The sequence below is a fragment of the Atractosteus spatula genome, chromosome 4 (genome assembly GCF_055471065.1).
Source record: "Atractosteus spatula isolate fAtrSpa1 chromosome 4, fAtrSpa1.hap1, whole genome shotgun sequence".
NCBI classification, from domain to species: domain Eukaryota; kingdom Metazoa; phylum Chordata; class Actinopteri; order Semionotiformes; family Lepisosteidae; genus Atractosteus; species Atractosteus spatula.
In genome coordinates this window covers 72,958,463-72,985,028 of record NC_142709.1, presented here as the reverse complement: position 1 = coordinate 72,985,028, position 26,566 = coordinate 72,958,463, and the positions used below count along the sequence as shown (strand labels likewise).

Here is a 26,566-nt window from a genome sequence, read left to right as displayed (position 1 = left end):
GCTGCATCTGCCCCTAGCCAGTTTATCCTGTGCTTCACTGGTACTGCTTAATTGGTACTAAGAGTGTGACTGATGACTGCTGGTTGACAGATTGTATTTTAAAGCAGCTTAAGTTGTGGCCTGTGTGACTGCTCTGAAAAACTGATCTGCTGGGAATGTTTTTCAAGCAACACAGTTAACTGCACTGCTGGGATGCTAATATCATCCAGCGGCCCAAAAGAGGGTCCCAACTGGAAATTAACAGGGAATTCATTCAGGATGGAATAGAAGAAGCACTTCTTTACATGAAGAGTCATGGGTGCCATGAGGCCTCGAGGTCACAGAGATAGCTGGATGGCATTTTAGATTCACTGAGCTAATAAACCACCTAAGAGCAAGAGGGGTGGATTGACTGCCTTTGCCTGCAGCCCCTCTTATGTTCTCATGCCACCGCTGTTGAGCTTCACTGCACACAAACATGGTGTCCGTACCTGAGGCCTTGTCATAGACCCATCGGTAGGGTCTTTCAATCATATGATCGCAGGTGCTACAAATACGGACACGTCGCTTTCGGATCAGAATTGCCTGAGGTACTTGGTACTTGTTGGAAGGATCAGTAATATAGCAATTGATTTGAAATGCTGTTCTCCTTTCCCCCTGGCTTTCGTGCTTGGTGTCACACTCACAGGAGTAAGGTGCTTGCATTCAGTAACACCCGTCGGGAATATGAAGAATTTGAATTGCTTAAAGCGCTGTAGGTCCGGTGTGAATGGAATGTGGGAACTGGACTGTAGCAGTGAGGTTCGGGGACGGGCGCTCAGAGCTCTTCGTGGCCGTTCATGTGACCCAAGAGAGGCAGCAGGCTCTCAGACGGCTTCTTTTAGTCGGCTCTCCTCTGCAAAGCAAAGCCTTTCCCTCCCCCCTCCCTGTGGCTCAGGAGAAACTGGCAGACGTCTCCGGTGTATTCTCACTCCCTGAATGTTAATTTGCTGGCTGCTGGCTGCGTGCTGGTGCCGGCGGTCCTGGGCCCAGTTCTGTCCCATCCTGCCCTTGAGCCTGGTGGCCGTGCGTCTGTGCGTCGGGCTGCAGGAGGTGGAGGCCGGGGCCTGACATGTCACTTCATTAAAAGCTAACAGTCAGTCCACCCATCTCCACCTGACACTGATTGCTTAGCTAAAGGCTTGGGACTGACAGCTCGTTTTTCACACAACCTGCTCTTTGTTTGTAAAAAGGACAGGTTACATTTCAGGAAAAAAAAATCTTTCATAAACATTGTTTTTTCACTAAGAAAGGCTTAACAAAGAAAATAAATAGAGAGGAAGAAAAATATATCCTACCCCACCCCCCAAAAAGACTGCTGTGTAGTCCATGGCTTTAACTTGTTAATACAAAAAGCTGGCAATTGATTTACAGCTGCAAGCCAACAACAGGAGCTTTGTTAAAAATATTTGGTGACTGAAGGTCTTAGCTGGCACGTTGGATGACAACGTTGCATGTCATCAGTAAGATCTTTGTCCCTCTCATAATACACCCACATAAGCAAGATCACAATATACAGTATATGTTTATTTTGTTGGGAGACAAGTATAATCATAGGTATTCAAAACTGAAGTACCCTGCTGACACCACTGTTCATCACTAAAAGATGATGGATATTGTTAAGAGTGTCATTGACAGAATAAGACAGTTTTAATGAAAAGCATTTTCAATTCATCTGAAGTTAACAAAAAATGCAGTTTATTATATCGAAATTCAAAGAGCACAACCTTAAAGTGTCAAAATATGAGATCCTTCAGAGCTCTGGGTAGGTCAAACTTAGAGAAACTTCACTGCATAGCAATATATATTTTTCAAAAACTTCAAATGATTTTTTTTTATTCTGAGCTACATAAAGAAGTCTTGCTTCTATTGGAAGGTGTGTTTCCTTTTTCAAAGGTACTATATATATATACAGAATATTTCACAACAGTGTAGGAAATTCGAGATTTGCTTTCAAGTGGCATGATTGTCTTATCAAGGGACACCTCCCAAGCCTTCTGGGATTAGAAACTGTAGCATCAACAGCTGCAGCTAGAAACTGCAAAGCAGCAGTGAGACCTGAAAAAATGGAAAAAAACACTTTGTCCTTTTTACAAAAAGAAGCCAAAAGTTTTTTAAAAAGTTAGTTTTCTTGCCTCCTTGCACCTGAATCTCAAGTGTCCCTGCGGAAGGCCTCCTTCCACAGGGCTGCCATACATCCGTATGTCTTCCTTTGCCCTGCTAAGTGTCGTTTAGCTGTGAAGAGACAGGACTCAGAAAGAAAACCTGTCTTGGTTCTTTGTGCCGTCAGCCCAGGAAATGCTTGCTGGATCTTTGACCCACCTTCTACAGATTCTGCATGAGCAACCCCTGTTACAGCCACTCGCACACAGGGTCCTGTTTATTAACAAGTTCAGTAACATGTTTTGGGACATTAGTGCTCAGTTTAGTCCTTTATCACAGTGACTCCAGTGGGGCGACTCCTGCTCTCAGGGGCTGGGTCCCAGAAGGCTTTACAGATACTAATCAATTAGGAGCTGATGAGCAGGTGCTTTCACCCTTCCCTCTCCAAACGGAGAGCCCATGGTTCAGAATGACTCTGATTTTTTAATGCACCAATTCCGGTGTTTCTCTTCAAAGCCCTGCTGGCTGTAGTCAAGATCAAAGTTGTTATTAATGTATTATTTTCAAAAATAAATAATTAAACTTTCAATGCAGTTAAAATAAGACCATTATTTTTATTTTCCGAACAACGACAGTAAATGTTGGAACTGACCACATTATTAAGCCTTGATCACTTTAAAGGGAGTATACTGTTTAATACTGTTTTTAGTATCCCCACCTTAGAACAAAATAGATCTTGTTGGCTGCAGATGGGTTTAAATAGTAAAACAAAAACTGACAATTGCTGTTTTTCAGAAGCCAGTTTTAAGACCGAATATTTCCTTATCTGTTTCTGACATGTTACTGCTGGTTTGTGGATCAATGTCCGCAGTGCCTGTGTAATAAAGTAACTCCAGATATATTGTACAAACTGGAAGGGTTGCATACTGTAAATGTGTCCTTCACAAATATAAGGCCTATTCTAGTCTTCTTGAAGTCACCTGCTAATATCTCAAGTTTAAGATCAATCACATGTTTTTAACATTCTGCTCCACACTGGACATGTTCTCCGGAGGAATTCAAGGTGTCTCAGCTTGTTTTCCTTGCAGATGCATCACTGTTGCCCTGATAGTCAGTTAGCACAAAAACCCTACAAAACCATACAGTAGCTGGAATTCTCCCATTCAGACAAAAGAATTGTTTCTAAAACTGTTTGTACTGTTACAAGATACAGGTAAAAGGTTGGGGACTGAAGCACCTGTGTTTTGCTCTAAAATATTTTTTGTGTGTAAAGCGTACAGTATTTAATGTGTGAAGCAATGCCTCAAAATCAGGACTGATTATATTCAAATATATTTAAAAGAAACTGATGTTTTCACATATACTGTAGTGAATTTATGAGATTGCTCCGTTTCTCTTGTTTATCAGAAAGCCTCATTTCCTTTGTAATGAAAATGTGTTTGTTCTGAGTTAATTTAATTAGAATTAGTGTCATGCTTGTTTTTCATAGGTGACATGAATAGTGCTGTCTTACCACTGTTTCCAATAAACCCTGAACAGCGGTCTTTATATTTGCTATATGTAATGCTTGTTTTTATTGTGTGTTTTCCGGATAAAATGGGAATGTGTTAGACATTTATTTTAATTTTGCATAACTCTGCAATGGTTTTGCATTTGAGTTTTTTCGAGTGGCTTTTGAGAGGCCCATTCACATTTATTTAGGAACTGTCTCCACACTCACTCATGATCCTGAAATAAGAGAATCCCCAGTGATGGTTACAGGCCACTGCTGTGGTGCTGGAGGAAGGTTTAACCGATTGCTGCGTCTCTGTGGAGCTGAAGTGATGTCTGCTTTCTTTCTATTGTTGGTTGGGAGCCTTGGGATTATATACTGGACTCAAGCCCCCACAGCAATTTTTCAAGCACAATTTTGGCTGCATTTGAGACAAGAAACACAGTCAGTTTTGTTGTGCTAATTATGTAAATAAGTGCTATATCTGAGCTAGATTCACATGTCCTTGAATTGTAAGTGCTCATCAATCATAGAGGTTCCAAAAAAAGCTGTTTAAAGTCCTGTATTGTTTCTTTTCTGCGATTTGTTCCTGTGTAATATATACCTTTAATTCTACTAACAGCTGTGGTATACAGAATTGCAGTAATCAGTTGGTAAATTGAAAATAATAGGAATACTAAGGTGGAATATCTTGTCAGAATTTTGCAAGGCCTTTTAGTAGTTTAAATGCATTCAGCTTTCCTGATGCATTTGTGTTGAACGTTGTATTTATTTATGTATTGATTGATTTAGTCCATGTGTGTTGCTAAAAAGGGGACCTCCATTTGTCAGTCAGCTTCAAGGCAAGGATTATTATACGAACACTCAGGAGTGGTAGTCACTGCTGGCCGCAATAAAAGCTTCACTAACCCAACCTCTTCCATTGTGAAATAATGGACATTTTCTGTAAGACAGTGTCACAAATTTAAAATTTCATGGTCTTTTTATATTCTTTATTAATTAGCTTGGCCTACTCTTGTAAAGTGTGCAAAGTCAGTAACTGCTAATATGAAATGCCAATAGATTTAGCAGCTACCGTTATGTTCTGTGTGAAAAATTAAAGCTTTCTCAAAACCTCCACTTTGGAGTAAGACAGCCTACCTTACAAAGGGGTTATCCAGCTAAAATAATGCCTGATAGAAGAAGCAGAGAAAATACACAGTATGATAACGTCAGTAAATAAACATTGATGTTGAGCAGAACGCAGAACAAAGCTCACAGCATCACCTAAAGCAGAGGTGAGTATCGAGAGACTGTCAATGGTGCTCGCTGCTTTTCTCATCTGAGACTTTCTATGGCCCTTATGGACCCTCATGGGCCCTTATGGGCCCTCTTTGAGGACCCCAAGGGAATTACCACTTTCTTGGGTACCTCCCAGTGACCTGTAAGACCCAGCCTGCATGATACGGTCAGCCGCCATGGATGTGCACGGCTCCCTGCTGAGCTCTGAAACGCTATTGTGAAAGTCACTTGTCCAGTCCAATGACTTGGACTGTGTTCTTTTCAATCAACTGGATGTTATGGATTTCAAAACTCCTGACCCTGCCATGTTATGTGAGATTGGATCTAGTCTGATTTAAAAAAAAACATTTAGGACATGCTAGTGAAAATGTAACGTTTTTAGTATTTGGAGTCTCCTAAATAACCTGCAAATCCTTCAAGTAGGACATGACATATACGCTGATTGAGTAAGTCACTGAGTGTTAAGAGCCCATTAACCTCAAACTGTACAGTGAGGAGGCAAGAGGAAGCAGAGGCCCAGTCAGACCAGAGATCAAGGCAGAGCTGTCAGGAAATTAGATGTTTTTAAATGAAGCTGCCACAGATGAAGAACTAGTGTAAAGACCCTTACTGAGGTAAACTGTGTGGAAGAAAGCTGTCAGGGAGGCTAAAAGCAAACCTGTAGGATGGATAAAGGAAATGAGAGCAGCTGCTGTGCTGTATTTGGCCTGGCACACAGACGGTAGAAGGGATTGAAGGGTTGCAGAGCCCTGAGGAGAAGGAGAAAGAGAGGAGGCAATTTTCTGGTACTGGGAAGAGCTGCCCACAGAAATATCTACTCTACTTCTTCACTCTCCTGGACACTGACAGCCACAGCCTCATGGGTAACCCCTCCCTCCTGGACACTGACAGCCACAGCCTCAGGGGTAACCCCTCCCTCCTGGACACTGATGGCCACAGCCTCACGGGTAACCCCTCCCTCCTGGACACTGACGGCCACAGCCTCAGGGGTAACCCCTCCCTCCTGGACACTGACAGCCACAGCCTCAGGGGTAACCCCTCCCTCCTGGACACTGACGGCCACAGCCTCAGGGGTAACCCCTCCCTCCAGGACACTGACAGCCACAGCCTCAGGGGTAACCCCTCCCTCCTGGACACTGACGGCCACAGCCTCAGGGGTAACCCCTCCCTCCAGGACACTGACGGCCAGAGCCTCAGGGGTAACCCCTCCCTCCTGGACACTGACAGCCACAGCCTCAGGGGTAACCCCTCCCTCCTAGACACTGACAGCCACAGCCTCAGGGGTAACCCCTCCCTCCTGGACACTGACGGCCACAGCCTCACGGGTAACCCCTCCCTCCTGGACACTGACGGCCACAGCCTCAGGGGTAACCCCTCCCTCCTGGACACTGACAGCCACAGCCTCAGGGGTAACCCCTCCCTCCTGGACACTGACGGCCACAGCCTCAGGGGTAACCCCTCCCTCCAGGACACTGACAGCCACAGCCTCAGGGGTAACCCCTCCCTCCTGGACACTGACGGCCACAGCCTCAGGGGTAACTCCTCCCTCCAGGACACTGACGGCCAGAGCCTCAGGGGTAACCCCTCCCTCCTGGACACTGACAGCCACAGCCTCAGGGGTAACCCCTCCCTCCTAGACACTGACAGCCACAGCCTCAGGGGTAACCCCTCCCTCCTGGACACTGACGGCCACAGCCTCAGGGGTAACCCCTCCCTCCAGGACACTGACGGCCAGAGCCTCAGGGGTAACCCCTCCCTCCAGGACACTGACGGCCACAGCCTCACGGGTAACCCCTCCCTCCTGGACACTGACAGCCACAGCCTCAGGGGTAACCCCTCCCTCCTGGACACTGACGGCCACAGCCTCAGGGGTAACCGCTCCCTCCAGGACACTGATGGCCACAGCCTCACGGGTAACCCCTCCCTCCAGGACACTGACGGCCACAGCCTCACGGGTAACCCCTCCCTCCTGGACACTGATGGCCACAGCCTCACGGGTATAACCTAACTATAGAACTTAAAATAATTTATAGTTGAGGACAATGATAGAGCTATGTGGAGCCAGTGAAGTCTGTAATCGATTCAGTTAAGTCATGAATTGTGCAGGTGGGATGAAACCCTGTAATCCTGTGGCTCTGAAGAAAGGTTACTGACAAGAGGAGGATTCAGCCCATCTACTGTAGCTCTTGGGTGTTAGTAGCTAGCTGATCTGTGGATCTCATCCAGTCATTTCTTGAAAGAAGCCTGGGTATCGGCTTCAGCAGTATGGCCGGGTAGCTTGTACCAGACTTTCCCATCCCATCTACCGTATCTTTTAACTTCTTTATCTCTCCGTACACAGGGAAGGATCAACTGTTCGACTAGTAAGAGCAGTAAAGTTTGAAATAAAAGCAAACAAGTTGAGGAGAAGCCGCATAAAGATTTGTGTGCCGAGGCTGTGGGAAATAGTGTCCTTGAAGTCGGGTACGTCTGACACTCAAGTGTCATTAATTAGCACTGGAGAGGCAGAGCTCAGCTGGAGTCCGTGCTCCTCCAGGACCAGGGCTGGGAACCACTGCTCTAGCTAACAGTCTCCTTGAGGCTGAAATACCAAGCAGTGCCAAGGGAAACACAATCTTATCAACTTCTTTTTAAGAAGCTTGGAATGGATAACCAGAGGTACAGCATTTTCCGGCCCAAAACAAAGTGGAATTTTGAGATAAAAATGAAGACTTTGACCTGATCTCTAACTGACTGGAACTTGACTTCTTTATCACTTCTACATGCTAGTTTTGTGTAAGTCTAGGCTTGACATAAATCAGCATAAAGCACAAAAGAGGAACTGTCAGAAACTAAGCAGAACTGTTGGGGTGGTTTGAAATGCTGTTTGTTTTCTGTGCCCTGACTACAGTAAAAGCCCATTATAAGTGAGGTGTATTGCTGGTGCATTGAAAGCCTGGTTTTAAATAGCGCAGCAAGATGTGAGTGGCAGAGGATCATGACGTACAGTGGCAGGGTGCTGACATTGGTCTTTATAAGACACAAGCCCATTGAGTTAACAAAGGTTCCTGTCACCCTGGATCGCGTGGCTTCCGTTGCAGATGAAGAAAACCCACACACAAAGCCCTTTCATTTGATTGTTTCTTGCAAGACAGCTTGTGCAATCAGGGGTGAAACCAGCCCTCCTTTCTGGTTTGAAATGACTATAAGTGAACACTGGAGCTCCTCTGTCAGACTGTTCTCTTAATTGCCATTGATGGGTTTCTCTGTCAGGCCTGCCATGGGTGAACGCAGAAGATGTTTATCTGACTAGTAGAAACACTCACAAAGATAGTGTCGCCTATTGTTTTGCACACTTTTTGTGATTTTTTTCTATATTTGTTTTTGCGTCAACAAAGCACAGCACCTGCCAGTACCCAGGTTATACAGGTAGAATAGCCAGGTATTTGTTTTTTTTCCAAAGTCTGATAATGTGATGGTCATAAATGGAATGTACAGTATGTGCCGTATGTGTTCTTGTGCTTACATGCATGTGTCTGTGTGACCAGACAAACCCATGACAATGTTTAGGATCTTTTCGTTTAGAGTAGCGGTAGCACTTGTAGAGCATTATGCTGAGACCAGTACAGTGCTTTGGGCTGCCTGAGACCCAGGTTCAATTCTGACCTTAAGCATTTCTCTATGGAGCTTGTACCCGCTTTGTATGGATTTCCTACGGGTGATCCGGTATATTCCCAAATCCCAAAAACCCTCAATGATGCAGCACATTTTAGTATTCATGTATCCTGCCAGCTTTCCAAACAAAGGTGACATTTGGAATTTTGTGCCAGACCGCAGTCACATAAATCACACTGAAATCAGAACCTGTGAATAATGGTGCATTCCATTTCACAAGTTCTGAAATTTGTTTGCAGAACATTGACAGTGAATCAACGTTAAAGAAACAAATTAGACTTCAGTGAAATCTGATGACTGGCTGCTGTACAGCAGGTCCTCCTTAATTGTCGAGCTACTGCTTTATATTGAGGTGAATTTTAAAAAACCTCCGGGCTTATTGTGTAATTCTGCTCCTGAAGCTTTCGTTTGTGCTGTCTCCGAAATGAGCTCATTTCCCTGGAGCAGCTCAATGTGCGTGTTGCAGTAAGGGCCTGCAAGAGGCATCCTGTCTTGTATGTGTATAAGAAGAGTCCATAGTCCAGAGGGACGCACAGAGTGCTAAATCTGGGTTTGCATGAAATGTGAGGCCTTTCTTTTAAATTGGTGAAAAATAGAGAAAAAAGGTCAGCACGCCATTTCTGCTGCCATTTCTCTTAAGGAGGTCCTACTGTCAACAAGTAAGTGACCTGTTGCTGGTGCACATGAAGAAATGACTTTCACAAATTCACACCTTTTTTGTTTGGTTTGGTTTGAATCCTTCACAAGGGAAACCGGAAACCCTTTCTGTGCTGCCAATGGCTGACACAGAGTGAGAGAACGAGGGCATGACCCAGGGATGTCTCTCTCTCTCTTTTGTTTGAGATGCAATTATGTAGCAGGTTATTGCTTCTGATCTCTGACATGACGATCTGTCGGGGGGGATTTCTCCTGACACCCCAGGGTCAATTCTCCCTCTTCATGACAGCAGCCAAGCTGGGGCTGATGTCACTGGACTTGCGCGACTGGCATCTCGGTACACGAATGCCGACACTGTCTGTGGCAATGGAGGAGCGTATTTTGTCCAGAGATCGCAGCCTGTACACTATCCATCTCACACCTTCCTGGAGACCCGCCGTCACACTGCTCATCCGTCACAGCTCCAGGTTAAGCCACTGCTGGGTTTCTGGATCCTTTGGACAATGAGGAATTGAAAAGCGTAACTTGGAGACAGGATGACACATGGAATGACACTGGGATTTTTTTTTATTAGTGTTTTTAAAGAACCATTTCTCATTGTGGTGTATACCATGTTATTCACAACGTTTCGACTAAGGTGCGCTCACACCTGAAGAAGGCTCCACGGCCGAAACATTGTGTTTTCTTTCTTCTTTTTTTCAGCATGGAATAAACCAATTACTTGTTCCTTTGCAGCCTACGCATGCTGACACAGCTGCCCACCTGAACTACCATGTAATTCTACAGTTGATTTTAATTTAATAACACTTCTCAAAGAACAGCACCTAAAGAGCCAGGAATAGCATGGTGTACAAGCAAAGCTGGTGCCGGGTGATGTACATTAGGGCACTGTACTCTGAATATCTACAGTAAGTCCCCATTTGCAATGTTAACCCCTAGGAAGGTAAGAAAAAGATACACTGAAAACAAATAATGCTACATGGTTTTAAAATCATATATTTTGTTAGGAATTTTTAACTTTATTAAAAATCATTACATCTAAAACTTCATAATAAGGTTTATGATTAAATCTAAAGATTTAATAGACCGTGGTCATTTTAAAGCACTTTAAAAAAGATTCAGTCTGTACATCCTGATCCGATAACATGTGCTCTAAAGCAGAGCCAGGGTGCGATTGTGTATTTATTGGGAACAGCTATTTCTTTACTTTTTACCACCTGTTCCGAAATTGCTCAGTAACAGTTCAGAAGTTTATTGTAATTTATTGAATCCTAATTTATTGCACAAGCACCTGATTCCCACCGCAGCAATGGCAGAATTTTTTAAATATGAGAGTAATAACTTAATTAATAAATCATTTAATATACAGTAGACTTGAGAGGAACCTGAAGCCATTTTGCTATTATGGTACTATCCAAGCATATAATTTCAGTTCTAACCTTCCTGTGCAAAGTGTTAACAGTCTTTATTATTATTTTCCCATTATAATAGATCGTATTAGTCGCTTCCATAGTTAATTAGTTGACTAGCCAGGGGTAGTGTTGAAAATTTGAATAAAACAAGGCAAATTAGAAGTGAAGCCTGCAGCCTTTAAGGAAGCAAAAGTCAGAGATTAATCTGAAATGTTAAAAGGAACATTCTCACATAAATATTACAAAAGCATTAACCCTCAACCTTAAATCTTAATCTGTCTCTCTCTGAAATCTAAGAAAATATAATTTGTTTAAAGCAGGGCAAGACTTCTTATAATATTCTTATTTTTCATTTGAAACTGCTAAAAGTAGTCTCCAACTCCTATGAATAATAATAATAATAATAATAATAATAATAATAATAATAATAATATCATACCTCTAACACTATTAATCCCATCTTGAGGATTCATGTAATACCATTTTTTTTACAAATTACAGATTGTCTTTAGAATGTACAGGATGGGCAGACATGGAAACCATCCCTGGGACCATTCTGCGAGGGCTGTGCAGGGAGAACTAATCTGTTCAAACTTGTTTGTATTTCCCTCAACTGTCTGTCACTGTCCTGGCCTCCACCATTCTTAGCTCCTTGCTGTAACTCGTACAGTATGCCCTCTTGTATTTGGAAATGAAATAAATCAAGGGTAGATTTCCTCATTAAATAACATTTGATTAAATTAAAGAATCACCGAAAAGAGAAGAAAATACTGAAAGAGGTACTGTTTTCTATTAATACTTTCTCATCCTACAGTTTAACAAAAGATAAACTCAGGTGGAAAAAGATTTTAGCCTAATTGCTATTACAGTATCTGCAGACGAGGCATAATGACTTATTAATGTGATAAATCATGTGAAAGGTCTTAATGATGTGCATTTGAAAATGCTTCATGAAACAATTTATGAAGGATCTTTTGAACATATTATTCAGCACTATTTCTGTTCCATTCCTAGCCCGTCAGAGGCTGTTGCTGTATCGATAACTTCTATCTAGGTAGTTTTCACTCAAAACCATGAACTCCTTGTAATTATTTTCAACACAGTGTTTAGTAAAATTGATGTATTGCTGGAATTCAGCTTGATAAATGGGTCTGGAAGGACAGCTCTGATGCCGGGAGAGGGATGTCTTCTTTAATCACAGCGGAGGTGACTGTCACACTGTGACAGAGCGTTGCCACGGCTGCCCTCTTACCTGTCTCCATCAGACGGAACGAGAGCCTGTTTGTGTAAAAAGATGGCATTTCTGCAGTCAGCTGGCAGCGCAGTTACTCAGAAGGAACCGAGGCAAAAACTTGATTGGCTCATCCATCACAATTCCAGGAGAAACCTCTGTGGAGTCCTGGGACGCTCCCTGAATCCCAAAAATTAAAGATGAAGCAATCAGGCAGAGATGAAAGACAACAGCCAAAGAAGTGTCATTGTTTGTGTTTTTAGGAAATTATGTGTGAAGCAAAGGATTCTGACTCCTGAAGGACCTGCCAGTGATGTTTGTTGAATTGTTCCATCATGCTGCTCCAGCCCTTTTACAGCCCCTCCTGCAGCCCCCTCGTACCCCTGCAGGACCAGGCGGCTAGGAGAGGAGCAGGCTCAGACTAGAGCACACTGGGCACCTCTTGGAAACTTATTGAATTAACTATTTCCACCAAGAGCGGGTGAAGCTCAAATCTGTCTTTTTTCGGTCTTCAGATGAAAGTTTCAAGAGAAAATTTGAAGAAAACGGTTCGGCAAAATGCTGCATGCTCACACAGTGTTTTTTTACAGTATGCTGCCTTCGCGCATTTAAAACTTTTAAACTATCATAACAAGAAACGTGAATTTCCAAATGGGTTAAATCAATAATACAATTATTGATTGTATTGCTAACATTTTTCAAATCCTGCGTTGCTAAATTCCAAGCTAAAGTCCCAGTCTAGTCCTGGTTCCCTTTATGCAAACGTCTTGCTTTGCTCGCTGCATTCGGTCTGTATAGCTCGCGTGCCTGTCCTCTCCGTCTCGGCCCATGGCTGTCTTGTTTACAGTATGGCCTCTGAGACTGTCCTTGGGATCCTTGATGTCTTGTACTGTTCAGACATAAGATTTATCTCTGATGCCCCCTACCGCACTTCATCATTGTGACCTTTATTCTTTGATGGATTGGCCCTCTCCTCACACGAGATGAATGTTTCTCTGGTTTAAATTAAGTTCCAGATCTTTAATTGGGAAAACACCCGTCTTAACAAATTATGCAGCTCTTCTGTACCATACTGCACTTTGAGATGTAGTACTTTTATCGACCCATTGGACATCGGTCGCAAGTCTCTTCAATTTGCTGCTGCTTGTGACTGGAACAAGCAGCAGGGTGATCTGAAACTGTCCACTTCTGTACCTGAGGGTGTTTTCAGTTCTGTGATTAAATCCTTCCTTTAACTATTGATCGTCCCTTTCTGTCTCTCGCTGCCTTGTCGTCTGTGCCACACCGGTGTGTGAGCCTCTTTGTGAAGGTTGTCATTGTGCTGTAAATGTGAATTTATTCTCAACTGATGTACAGTATCTGAATAAATAAAGGGTCATTGCAATTAACTCCAGAACACTGCCTCTTGGAAGAGCAGACTGCTATGTGGAGAAACCCTGTTTTTTAAAGTTGGTTCTCATGGCATCCAACCACTTAATTTGCAGGTCTTACGATATTTATCGCAGAACACATGTGAGGGTGTTTCAGTAGTTGACACTAAAGCTGTATTTATAGTGTAATGTTTTGACAGGCATTTATAATAATCTTGCTTATATGCATGACACATTGTCAGTCGGTTGGTGAACCATATGGTTTCTGAGAACCGCAAAGTATGTTTGATCATTTGAATCCAACCTCCCTCATTAGCAAAAAAGGACTATAATGCTGGCACGGGCCCATATCTGGTTTACACTGCAGTAATCTTCTAAAGACTGGCCTCTGTGGTTATTACAGAATATTCCAGCTCTCAATCACCTTATTAATTAAAAAAAACTGTAATTATGAAATGTATTATCAATGCAAACTCTTAATTTCTCATATTACTCCTTGTGTTCATCTGCTTATAAAGATCTTATACTATTCAAATACTGTATGTTACTGGGTACAGAGAAATACTGTACATGCAGTCACATCCCCATCCAGCCCACAGAAAATAAAAAAATGCCCACTTGTTTTAATTTTAAAGTGAAAATGTGCAGCATGCCTGAAGAATATATCTACTGTAGATATCTCAAAAGTATGAAACTACAGAGTGATAGAAACTACAAAGTTATATGTACAGTATATGCAAATACAAAAACACTAGCCACACGGGTCCATTACAGAGAAACCACCATTTTATGTGTGCTACACTTTCAAAATGTGTTTCTATTATTGAATCTTCTGAATTGAAGTTTATTGAAGTATTGTGTTGGCTGAAGAAAATTCTCAGGATGTACAGTAGCATTTTTCAGCAGTTGAAGTGCTAGCTGCTGATATTATATTTGCAAGGTTATATTTGTTTCTAATTGTGTGCATTACGATCTGTGTACAAGTAGTTGCTTGTTTGTGGATTTGAGTGAAATGGAGATAGGAGCTCATAGCTTGGTGTTTAATTTATCCCAGCCTCTTACCTGACACCTATCGTTAAATTCAGATTCTTGTGCTACTTTTAAAGGACTTTCATGGTTCAAAACAACTTTTCATTCAGTTGAGTTTGTTTCTGGTAAAAGCAGGTAAAACCTAGCGTAATGTTAAAAAATGGGGTTTCGAAAATGGAGTATAAGCAGGCATTGACCGAGTGGCTTAGTAAAAAACTAAAATAAATGATCATAACCCCTAACTTACACCAGAGCAGCTGGTACTGTTAGAGGCATGTGAATTCTTTGTTCTCTGGCTTTGCTTTGATGAAAAGAGTAAGAACTCAATCACACTTGGTTAAATAAATATTTGTTACCAATTACAATACACATGCTACACTACACACCACATAAATATACAACAGACAATTTTTTGTATGTATACAATATGTACAAACAAGATGTTTCTGAGGCCTATGTCTAAACCACCAAGTACTTGACTCTTAAATGATGCCTACAGAGGCCAAAGATGAGATAAGCTTCCTTCTAGACTAAATAGAATGCAACCTATGATTAGATCTCTCTCTAACCCGGATGCCACAAAATAAATGGGAGCCTATCTTCTTATTCTAAAATGTATCCATAAGCAGGAGAGGCGGTATTAAACTGAGGGAAAGACGTTTCTCAGCACGTTCCCTAAAGGCTACCGAATAGCAAGATGCCCTTAGTAAGATTCAAGTACTTAATCTGCTCCAGTCGGGTCTTTTCAGATGATCATGAAGTAGGGACTGGCACAAGCTTCAAGTTCCCTCTCCTCTCTTTCTTGTGGTCTGACCTTCCTTTTTCCTTCTCTCATCTTTTCCTTCTCCTGATTTGGTGTCTTTCTAGACTGCTGGTTGACACTTAATCGCTTACCCAGAACTTAATTAACTAAGGTAGACCAAGGTAAACAGACTCTGGTCCTCTACACCTCAGCAAGCATCCCCTGTACTTTGAAGCTGGAAATGTTTCCTCTGCCAGGTGTCACACACTTTATCTACAGTCTTAGACATCTCCATTGTCACCCACCTCAGCCTGTAGCAATAACATACAAGACATTAATGGCATTGACTTTAGATAAGATCACTTTATTAGCCATATACAATTTCTTGCATTAGGAATTTGTCTTTTTGCAGACCCCAACCTGCTCTCCATGAGACACACAGACAGGGAGAGAAACTGGGGGTCAGCCATTTATACGGCACCCCTGGAGCAAGTGGGGTTAAGGGCCTTGCTCAGAGAGCCAACATAGTAGGATTCCTCTGCTGGCTGCGGGATTTGAACCAGCAACCTTCCAGCTACAGGTGTAGATCCTTAGCCACAGTGCCACCACTCCACCACCCCACCCTTTATTTTTAAACACCATCTTATTTTTATTTTAAAAATATTTAGAGAAAATATAGTAGTATAGTATTTAAGAGAAAAGATTGAGCAACTGCACCTGGTTAGGCTAGCTATTTGGTGGAGTTTATGAACTGTTTTTTTTTTCCTTGACTCAGTGCCTATGGTGTAGGTGAGACCGTAACCTTAGATCATCCAGCAAGTGCTATGTGCCATGGCCTTGCTAACTGTCAGTTAGTGCACACTTCAATTCACCCATGCGGCTTTTTAAAAGCCATTCCTTGACAACGGCCATGTATATGATGCATAGACCTTTGGTGATTGTCTGCACAGCAACTAGGCAATTGTAAATTGATACATAATTCAAAATGTCAGGCAGAATAGTCCAACATGCACGTTGCAAATCTATAACAGTTCTTTAAGAGAATGTTTTGATGGTATCCCTCTCCTACAGTATGTACTGTGCTAACGTATATCAGGGGCGCATTTATATTCACTGATCACCCATTTTGCATTTAAAAGCTACAGGATCAGCCAAGTGGACCCCAGACTTGGTCCTAGAGATTCCTATTTCCACTTCATCAAGATTTTATGACTGCCTTTTATCGGTGGTAGAGATCACCTTTAAATTTAATAATTAAGCTAATCATTTGCTCCATTAAGTAATTGAGATCTGTGCTTGCATGAAAGCCAGGACTATCTGTCCAGGGCTGGGAACCAGGTATCCCCGCTTCTTCAAGCTGGTGAATTTGGGATCAGTGCAGCAACAAAACATTCCTTCATTTCTCATTTTCCTAAATTGCTGTCTTGTTCATTAGAGTGTGGTGTGTGGAAAAAAACGAGCTGCTCATCCTGACATCAAATTGAGTGCTACTACACGGCAGTATGTTTAAGCTCCAGCAATCCATCTAATTTTTTTATTATTTGTTTTTCTTTCACTTTTGACAAAAAGAACCATCTGACAGCTTGCCAAACAGAACAGGACACTTTGAGTCAAGGAAACAATCTTCTGAGACATCGCCGTAAAGGGATACCAACATTTCCATCATAGCGTTAATTAAAGGGATTTTTATTGAAAGCTGTGACTCTGACAAGTATTAAGTCTTCAGGAGATATTGAAGTTGACTCTTTCCAGACAAACAATGAACGAAGGGTGTGCTGTGCAATTCAGTGAGCACCTGTTCGTCTGCAGTTAAGTACTGTATACATACTAAAAAACAGCACTGCCTGTTTATGAAGCTGTGAATACGGATATACAATGCAGTGACAAGGGTGAGGACTTATGACTGCCTAAAATAATCCATGCTTTGTGCAGAAATATGTTCTGCATTCTTTCTTAAATGGTCTATAAAATAAATACAAGTATGGGTTTATTCCATGCTGGAAAGAGAAGAAAAGAACTACAGTACAATGTTTCAGCTGTGGAGTCTTCTTCGGGCATGTTGGGCAAGGGTTTCGGGTTTCTACACAGCTGACGAAGGCTCCACAGCCGAAACGCTGTGTTTCTTTTCTTCTCTCTTCAGCAGGGAATAAACCTTCACTTGTTCCTCTGCAGCCTGCGCATGCTCCTTTAATTATGTTTTCTTTGCGATCACTTCTGGCGGGACAGACAGCGTGTGACTCAGGGGAAAGGAGACAGAGGGCCATGTGGAGATGGCACACTCACCAGTGGCTATTAACTTCACAACGACTTACTGTATAATCCCCTGAATAAGCAAGAATCGACCGTGTAGTCTGGATTTGCTGAGATATTCTGGGTCTCATCCCACTGGACTTCTCTCGCCTCATCCTGTTAGATCCCAGCTGCTGAACCCCTTGTGGCTAGAATGCCTCCTGTATAGTGGCTGTTGTAATACACAAGCTTTCCAGAATCCATTTCTTCCCTTTTTCATTCCTACCAGCAGCATGAAATCGTTAACTTCAGTCTGAATGCATTTACAAACTGGAACTGCACATTAGAGCCAATTTCTAATCTCTGTATAGCACAAGCACCTACAAGGCGGTTTTATGGACTGGATTAAACTGTGTCCTCCTGTGATAGAAACACGTGTCCTCCTTCAGGAAAAGGGCAGAATGTTTTAAGGTTCTATCATCTTGGTGGTCTATCAGCAGAAGAACATGATGTACCGAAGATCACGAACTACAAGGAATTAGTACAGTATCTGCTAGTTCTGCATTGCTACTGCATCACCTCATTATATCTAGTACAGTTTGTGGCATTCAGGTAAAAATAGATAAATTCAGAAAGCTGTGAACTCTGCTGTAATAGTCTCCATTTTAATTTCTACTCAGTTTTTTCATTGTGGAACTGCCAGTAAATCCCTGTTTATTAAAACTGAAGTCCTTTGTATATTTGTTCTACATCCTGTGGGAAGAGAATTTGAAAGAAGTTTGTTTGTATTTGTAGAAGTGGGCTCTCTCAACCTCCTCACATAAAGCAGTCTTCTCTGGTAATGCAGTCAAACAGTTTGGAGCCTGGACTTTATTTGACACTCCATAAAATCTGCAAGACAAACACTTTTACAAACAAAAAACGAACACTAAGCTCCTTAGGGAGTCATGACTGAAACTCGGTGTAGATTTGTGATTTGTCTAACTACACTGATTTCTCTACCATTAATCCCAAACCTTTCCTTTTAAGAAAAGGTATCTGACCTCAAACGGGTGATGTTTTGCCTGAAACTCAGAGCCTCCCAAGTCCACAGACTGGCTGTTGCTGACTTGTGGTGTCTCGGTCCTTTGTTGGGAGAAAGCACTATCGCTGTCTACTCTACTGTGTGCATGTCTGTCACAGGTTTTATAACCGTGCTCATCTCAATCGCTCACAAGTGAGAGAGAGCCTGAAGGAATTTCCTTGGGCACTTGCATTGCACTAAAATGAGGAACTTGACAGCTGCTTCTTTTTCCCTGGAACTGTGACACCTCAGCTCCCTCTGGTGGTTCAGTCATGGGAGATGCACCTCAAACCTGCTGCGCACTGATGTTGCCGGGCCTTGCTCAGACAGGTTCATCTGGCACAATATTAGTGTTTGGTTTGGCCCCAGTGTCTAGCAGACTGAATTCTCGAGTATCTGCTTGTAATTTTCTCCTTCCTTTTCTCCCTCAGTTCTAACAAGCTTTCCTGTCCCAGCTGGGGAGAGGCAGCCCGACAGCGCGATGCTGCCACCACCACGCTTGACTGTGGGGGTGGTGCTGACTGGGAAATTTGTGAAGCTTGTGTTTTAGACCAGAACGATTAGGTCTCATCTGACCACTTCACCTTTTGCCCTGTATTTGAAGGATTACCCTGGTGCTTTGTTGCAAACTCCGAGAGGACATGAGTTGGGTTTGTGCACTGCGTACTGGTCAGCTTTGTGGAGTGATGGGTTGTGACAGTGGTTGATGGATGCGATCTTGGCCCTTGCTCTCTGCAGGTACAGTATGAGAGGCTCTCTGTCGGTAGCGCTGTGTCTCCACAGCAGAGACTGAAACACCAGGTGATGCCGGGGGCACATGCAAATAAACTAACATGGATAATCATCTGTAGATAATGTTGAACTATTAATTAGTAATTACACATTAATTGGGCTTTTCTGCAGTTGTGCTTCAGTTTCCTTTCCAAATTGTGATATCGAAGGTTTGTTTCCCTCTGTGTAACTGATTGCATTAACCTGCATTTCAGTAGGTTTTTTAGCAGATTTTTCAAGTCGTACAGTATCTCTTTATTGCTTAGCTTCTCTATTTCTGCAGCTGGAGGTAATGAAAAGATATTTAAAATGTGTTTAGCATGTAAAAATTATTTTCCATGCTTGAGTGTTTGCTTTTCCACTGGAGTGTACAAGGCACACAAATGTGTTTCATAAATTATCTTTTACCTACTGTACACATATTCCAACATGTGAGTAAATATGACTTATTTGCTTTTCTTCTACTGAAGGAAGTAAATGGCTTCATTCTTGAAACGGTGATGGCAAGTCTCTCCCATTTTTTAGAACATTTTCTGCAACAAATCTGTCCAAATACTCAGCCAATTCCTTATCAGAAGAAGACATTCAATCATTTACGCCTAAAATATATTTCAAATTAGCAGAAAGTACAATACATTCTGTGACAGTCCTCTTTGTAATAACAGTGGTGTCGTGGAAAGGGCACAAGCATATTGAATTTCTAAGTGTTACTGATGTGGAAAGGGATCATTCTTATTGGCTAAGGCTCTGGGTGTCCCCTGGGTTGAACCATGACACAGCTGAGCCTTGTGCAATATGAAGATATGACAAGGAAGTTTTTTAAGTGTATTTGCTTTATTTTAAAACATTTGCAAATATTTCAATCAACACATTGACTTAATGGATACTATAACATTTCCACTTAAGCAGGCACTAATTGAAATTCAAATGCACTTACAGTATAAAGAAAAACTGTTTTGTGGAAAGTCCACACAAAAAATATTTTTAGTTTTTCTTTTTTATAGACTGTCATCACAGAACACACTGCGCTTTAATATAACAGACAGCAATTAAAACAAGGAGGAAACATTAATGATAACAACAGTTATTTCAGAGGAAATGTTCTGGCAAAACATATAGAAAGACATCCTCTTTTAGACAAGAAACATTGCTCTTTGCATTTTTGTAAAAAACAAAATTATTGTAAAAGTGGGAAAAAATCTGACCAATGTACAGTATTGAGTGCCTTCATGGACAAATGCTGCTGTTTTCTGTTCATCGGCAGTCTGATACATAAATATTACAATGAGAATGAGCTCAATTATTGATCAATATCCTTTGTGCTACATTTTCCGGCAGAGGAAAGGCCTGTGTGAAAAGATCCTCTATCAATATCTCTGCAGTGAAAGGCCTAGAAGGACACTGACCGCTGGACTCCTTGCTTTGGGGGCCAGAAGCAGGGGCTTCTCGGTCACGAGTAAATACCCCACTGCAGCTCACTGCTGCTACACAGGGCCTTGTTTGCCTCTGGTGCAATAGAGGTCTGTGGGAGGACTGATACAGAGCTTGCCGGTGGTGCTATCTGTGCTCCAGGGCGAATGAAATGGGGCCGAAATCGGAAAATGGGATTTCACCTTCCAAGGAGGCGCCCTTCCGTTCCTGCCGCTCCTCTGCGGTGCAGGTGGAAGGTTCGGGGACTCCAGACTGATCCCGAAGCAGATTTTCTCGCGCTGCTGTGCCTGCTTGCCATCTCCCTCCGCGAGGGCACGTTCACACAGCACAGCGCGCGGACCCCTCCAGCCAGGGTGATCCCACGGCCACGCCGCGCCCGGCTCTGCAGACGTTTTACGGTGCCATTTCTTCTTGCGTTTCCAGAAAGGAAGACAAAAAGAGAAACCTGTAGCCGAGCATGATATCTTGTGCATTGTGGGTTTATCTATTTTAAAATCTTAACAGCTTGAGGGTTCCAGATGCTTTCGTAGGATAATAGATCCCATTCCAAGCAGTCAGTGTTGCTCCAGGCAAACACGTGGGCTGACTGAACTGTCGGCCGGGCAGGATCTAGAGGTGTCTCCCATCATCCGCAGCGCAGAGCAGGCTGTGCTTTAATGACACAGCTTCGCCCAGCACCATGTAACCTCGATTACGAGGGATCTGGAGTGCAAGGGGTTTCAGAGCTCATGATTTTCAATATATGTGTCTCCTTTGTTGCCGGGGTGCCTGGCAATATCATACCAATGTCAGGGGACTTGTGTGCTGGTCAGTGTGTTGTGGCCAGGGAATGTGTGTGTTGGTCAGTGTGTTGTGACCTGGGGACATGTTTGCTGGTCAGTGTGTTGTGGCCAGGGGATGTGTGTGCTGGTCAGTGTGTTGTGGTGTGGTTATGTGTGTGCTGGTCAGTGTGTTGTGGCCAGGGGACGTGTGCTGGTCAGTGTGTTGTGGCCAGGGGACGTGTGCTGGTCAGTGTGTTGTGGTGTGGGGATGTGTGTGCTGGTCAGTGTGTTGTGGTGTGGTTATGTGTGTGCTGGTCAGTGTGTTGTGGTGTGGTTATGTGTGTGCTGGTCAGTGTGTTGTGAACAGGGGACGTGTGTGTTGGTCAGTGTGTTGTGGCCAGGGGACATGTGTGTTGGTCAGTGTGTTGTGGTCTGGGGACTTGTGTGTTTGTCACACAGAGGAAGAGAGAGTGGAGAGACTGTGGTATGTGGTGAGACAGTTTTGAAGGAATAGATTCTTCAGACTAAATAACTGTTGCCTTTTTTTCTCGTCACATTTTTAAAAAGGGAGGGATGCATGGGGACAGTAAAATCTTCCTCCAGGTAGACTACATTCATTCGTGAGCCCTTCACATGTTTCCGACAGTGACCACCGTCGCTTCTGCAATCCTGCATGCAGGCGCTGTTCCCCCCCTCTACCTGCCCTGAGCACTGAGAGAAGCCCCCCAGCTCTGCCTGCATGAGGAGTGAGCTGCACACCCAGCCCCATCACAGGGGTGGAGAGGAGCTTCTGTCAGTGTCTGTCTCCAGACCCTGCACTTTGCTTTAAACAGAATCGTTAACAAACCACATCATGAGAGGCCCAGCACAACAAAGGCCTGATGAAGCGCTCCTGCAAATTGCAGGAGATATCACATAAGGCTTCAAACGCAAGCCTATATAATACGTGAAACTGGCACCACATATACAGTACACGCATAATAACACTCTTAGAATAATGATGAAGAAGCTTAATATACCAATGGAGGGCAATGAAGGCAGGCAATTAGTTAAACAAGAAGAGGCATAAGTGACTGGGTGATTTGCTTTGTTGAGAAGGAGGTGTCTGCTGTGAATTAGTATGCACTACTTCATCACAGAGCTAAGCTTCTCCTAGGGAGACCTCTGCTGTCAATAAATACTGGATGCCTTCAGTCTGCCGTTCCTCCAGGCCCTTAATATACACAAATATATTCTCTGTGAAACCTCCAGGTACTTCAGCATGTCCGGGAAAGAAGGCAACTAAGATTTAAAGCCTGAAGTACATACACAGAATGACAGGTTCTGCAGGAGGGCAGCAGATACGGTAGCCTCAGTGGTGGAAGCTGGGGGAGAGCTGTAAAGGTATAAAGTTCAAACAGACGAGGGGAAATGAGATATTATGATCATAAGCTGTGTGGAAAAATCATAGGTTAAGTTTCCATGATTGCATCTCCCTGTGATGAAAATGAATATTTTTTTTATCTCAGTTACTGTGATAAACAGACATAGGCCATGGCATACTTACTGTAGATTTTTAGAAGGCTTTTGGTAAATGTCCGTTCACAACAGTACTTCCCAAATTACAAGCAATAGGCACTCAAAGCAATGCACGTACAGTATAAGGATTACGAAGTGGGTAACGTACTGTACACACCCCAGTACAACGGAAGGGTGAAGGGTGAAGGGTAATTAGTGTCCAGTGGGATCCACAGCATTTCTTAATTTATATCAGTGCTTTATAGTGTGGTGTAGTCAGTAAGCTAGTCATGTTCGTAGATGATAAGGAGCACAAACCGTAGAAGCAACAAAGTAAATTTAAAAGAAATTAGAACAAATAGGAGACTGGGCAAACACTTGGCAGATGACATTTAATTCAAACAAGCGTTAAACAATGTCGGAAAGCAGTAATAAGGCATATAAAAAAGTCATAAGATCAGAATGCTGTGATGTACAGATAAAAGCGTAGAACTTAAGGGATGTTGTGCAAGACTTGTGCAGTGCACTAGTAAGAAAGACCTTGTTTAGCGTATCATGCAATTTTTGTCGCCAAGATGCGAGAACGATACAACTGCTGTGGAATCGGTCCAGAGAAGAACAACCAGATACATTCCTGGGCTCAAGTGAATGTCTTACACTGTCAGGCTTAAATAACTAAACCTGTTTTAGTCTTGCATGGAGAATACTGCAAGGGGATCTCATTCACCTATCAGATATTCCCCAAAGGCGTGGACAAAGTCAGTGCAGTGGACTTCCAAGTGGAACTATGGGGAAGTATGTTTTATACTGAGCATAGACACTTGTTCACCCAAAAGGATCCTGGAACAAGATGCACAGCCAGGTTGTTGAAGCTGCAACCCTGACTTTTTTAAAGAAATGGTTGCATGAGGTCCTTGGATCAATTAGGCACTTAACACTAAATGAACTAAATGGGATTTACAGCCTCCTTTCATCTGTAGCCTTTCTTATGTTCTTATATATCCTTACTCAGATAAACACAAAAGAAGACTTAAACAATAATGCATTATGAATGATGCAGATAAAGAGAAAAATGAAGAGCCTGTTGAAGAGCCACAGTGCTGTGGTACAGTAGATACCTTGACAAGTGTCCTTTTGTATAAAACTGCAGTCGTGTTTTGATTGCTTTTGCTGCAGCTCCTCTGTCCTGCTGGAAGCCAGTCTGCGCGAAGGTGCACCTGCCTGTTGACTTCACTGTTACATCATTAGCTCATCCAGTATTTTTTTTTTAATATCACTTGGCTGTTTCTCCCGAGAGGCAGAAAAAGCCACTCAGCTGGATGAAGATATTGTCGTGCTCCTGAGGGAGAGAGCAGGTGGGAAACGGAGAAGGGAAGGAAATGAATTGCACCTGGCGAAACTCGGGACACAAGTGGAATAAAAGTGTAGGCATTGGTGCCAACTGTCATAAATATACAGTAGGTGGATAAAAGGTCAAGTGTTACATACTGTAAGCAAAACTACTCTTTGTTTAAAGAACAGCAGAAACAGCAGAAGTCAGTTGTGTGTGCCTGTCCTCCAGCTCCTAAGACTGTCCCAGCCCCGGGTTTGCTGGGTAAAACGTGTCCCTCGTGTCCTTCTTTTGCACAGGCTGATTTCTCTGGGTCGCGCTGACAGAGCGACACTGCCTCACTCTGCACACCCCAACCACAAAGACAGACCCTCTGAGCATCCCTCCGAACGTAGTGATTCGGAATGCTGTTCCTGTCCGGGCGGCGAATTTCACATTACTGTCTTCCGGCTGAACACATTAGCATTCATAGCATCTGATACTCTGTAACTCCAGTGTAATCTGATTACCATCGGAACTTTGCAATATGACTTTGAAAACAATGTATGTGCCAAAATCCTCCTGGTCTTCCCTACAGACTGTTTTAATTCACAGGTAATGCAGGACGCAAGCGAGGGAGAGATCCATTGCCTTTGTCTTTTAAGGATTGGTTCATGTTTCCTTTTTAATATAAAAATTTAATTGTGGGCTATACAGTATGGGGACATTAACTCCCAGGGTTGGAAAGAAACGATAGCGGATATGAAAAGCAAGCACTGCTCATTTCTCAATCTCTTATCTTGTTGATCTCGTTTTCCACAGACAAAGTCTTCTTGTTCAACTAAATTATTTTATTTAAATGAATTATTAAACAATAAGTCTGAAATCTGTTGAAATGAAAAGGGCAGTCTTTTTATTTCTCATTTCACATGTGTATATTCTACACTGTTCCCAGAGGACAAAATGTCCAAAAATAGGGCTATAAATAAGAAATCAGTGGCCTTTTCTGTCGTGCTGCATTACACAGGCTTGATGTATGTTTCTGCAGCCTTATTACTCACTCTGCTCAAATCAATGCTCTAATCTTTTCCCTCAATGATTGATTTCTGTGCTTCTTAACTTACATTGTACGTGATTTAATAAATACTAGAGTTGTGCCATTAAAAATCTTGCAGTGTAATGTAAAAACCCTCCTGCTGGTGACTCGGTGTCAGAAGCGCTCCCTGCGCTGCTCGCGCCCGCGGGCTGGAGGGAGGGGGCCGGGCTGCAGCAGGGGCCTGCTGACCACGCAAGGGAAACGTCTCCTCCCGGGTTCGAGTCCTCCACTGCGGCTCCACGGGAAGGAGACTGAGAAACTCAAAGCAGGAGAAACTGGGAGATTTTCTGGGAGAAAATATTGAGAATTGGTCTGATGGGTTGGTTCTGGATTTTCCCAGCTGCATTTGAACTCTGAGCCGTTTACTGTGTTGTCTGCGCTATTAAAGTATCGTCCCTGTCTTTATACAACACACACTCTGCCCTTATAAACTGTACCAATCACACACTCAAAATTTAGATTTTTTTTCCAAGAAGGTTACTTTTCATTAAACCCACTGAACCCACTGGAGCTCAGCAGTGTGAGCCTGGCCAGTACCTGGGTGGGAGACTCCTGGGAAAAACTAAGGCAGCTGCTGGAAGAGGTGTTAGTGGGGCCAGCAGGGGGCGCTCACTCTGTGGTCTGTGTGGGTCCTAATGCCTCAGTATAGTGACGGGGACACTGTACTGTAAAAAGGTGCTGTCCTTCTGATGAGACATAAAACCAAAGCCCGATTCTCTGTAGTCATTAAAAATCCCAGGACGCTTCTCAAAAAGAGTAGGGGTGTTACTCTGGTGTCCTGGCCAAATTTCCCCCTGGCCTTTACCAATCATGGCCTCCTAATAATCCCCATCTCTGACCAGGCTTCATCACTCTCTTCTCCTCCCCACTGAGAGCTGGTGTGTGGGGAGCGTACTGGCCCACTATGGCTGCCGTCCCATCATCCGGTGGGGCTGCACACTGGTGGTGGTGGAGGGGATCCCATTACCTGTAAAGCGCTTTGAGTGGAGTGTCCAGAAAAGCGCTATATAAGTGAAAGCAATTATTATTATTATTATTATTATTAAAAGCAATGAAAAAAGCAAAATACAAAAGCCACAATTTCTGTTTAGTACTCTGTGTCTACACCAGAGTTTTTTGTTCACATCTTTTTCTTTCAGCTTACAGGTGAAGCCATCTTGCGCCTGGTCAATGAGCCCGTTCTGCCAGTGAACGCACTAGACATCGCCCTGGACGTGCAGAACAAACTGCAAGGTAGTAAGTAATTTCTGTGTAATGCGCACAGCCGTGCTCTGCTTTACATCAGTTTAGGTAAGAGAGCGATCTTTTAAATAGACAGAACAATGTGATGTTGTTTCACTGACACAGACCTAGACCTTCTTACCACATTGAACAGCCCAGGCTTAGTGAAAGGTAGGGAAATGTACTGCATTTGCTACAA

At 43.1% G+C, this 26,566-nt stretch overlaps 1 protein-coding gene across 1 annotated transcript in view; it reads left to right on the top strand.

Annotated features, from left to right (window-relative positions):
* Positions 1 to 26,566, top strand: part of naaladl2 (N-acetylated alpha-linked acidic dipeptidase like 2) — a 259,632-nt gene that overhangs the window by 213,206 nt on the left and 19,860 nt on the right. Inside the window, exon 12 of the mRNA XM_088913972.1 lies at positions 26,286 to 26,379. Coding sequence (XP_088770098.1) covers positions 26,286 to 26,379 — 94 coding nt within the window. The remainder of the gene's footprint in view (positions 1 to 26,285; positions 26,380 to 26,566) is intronic.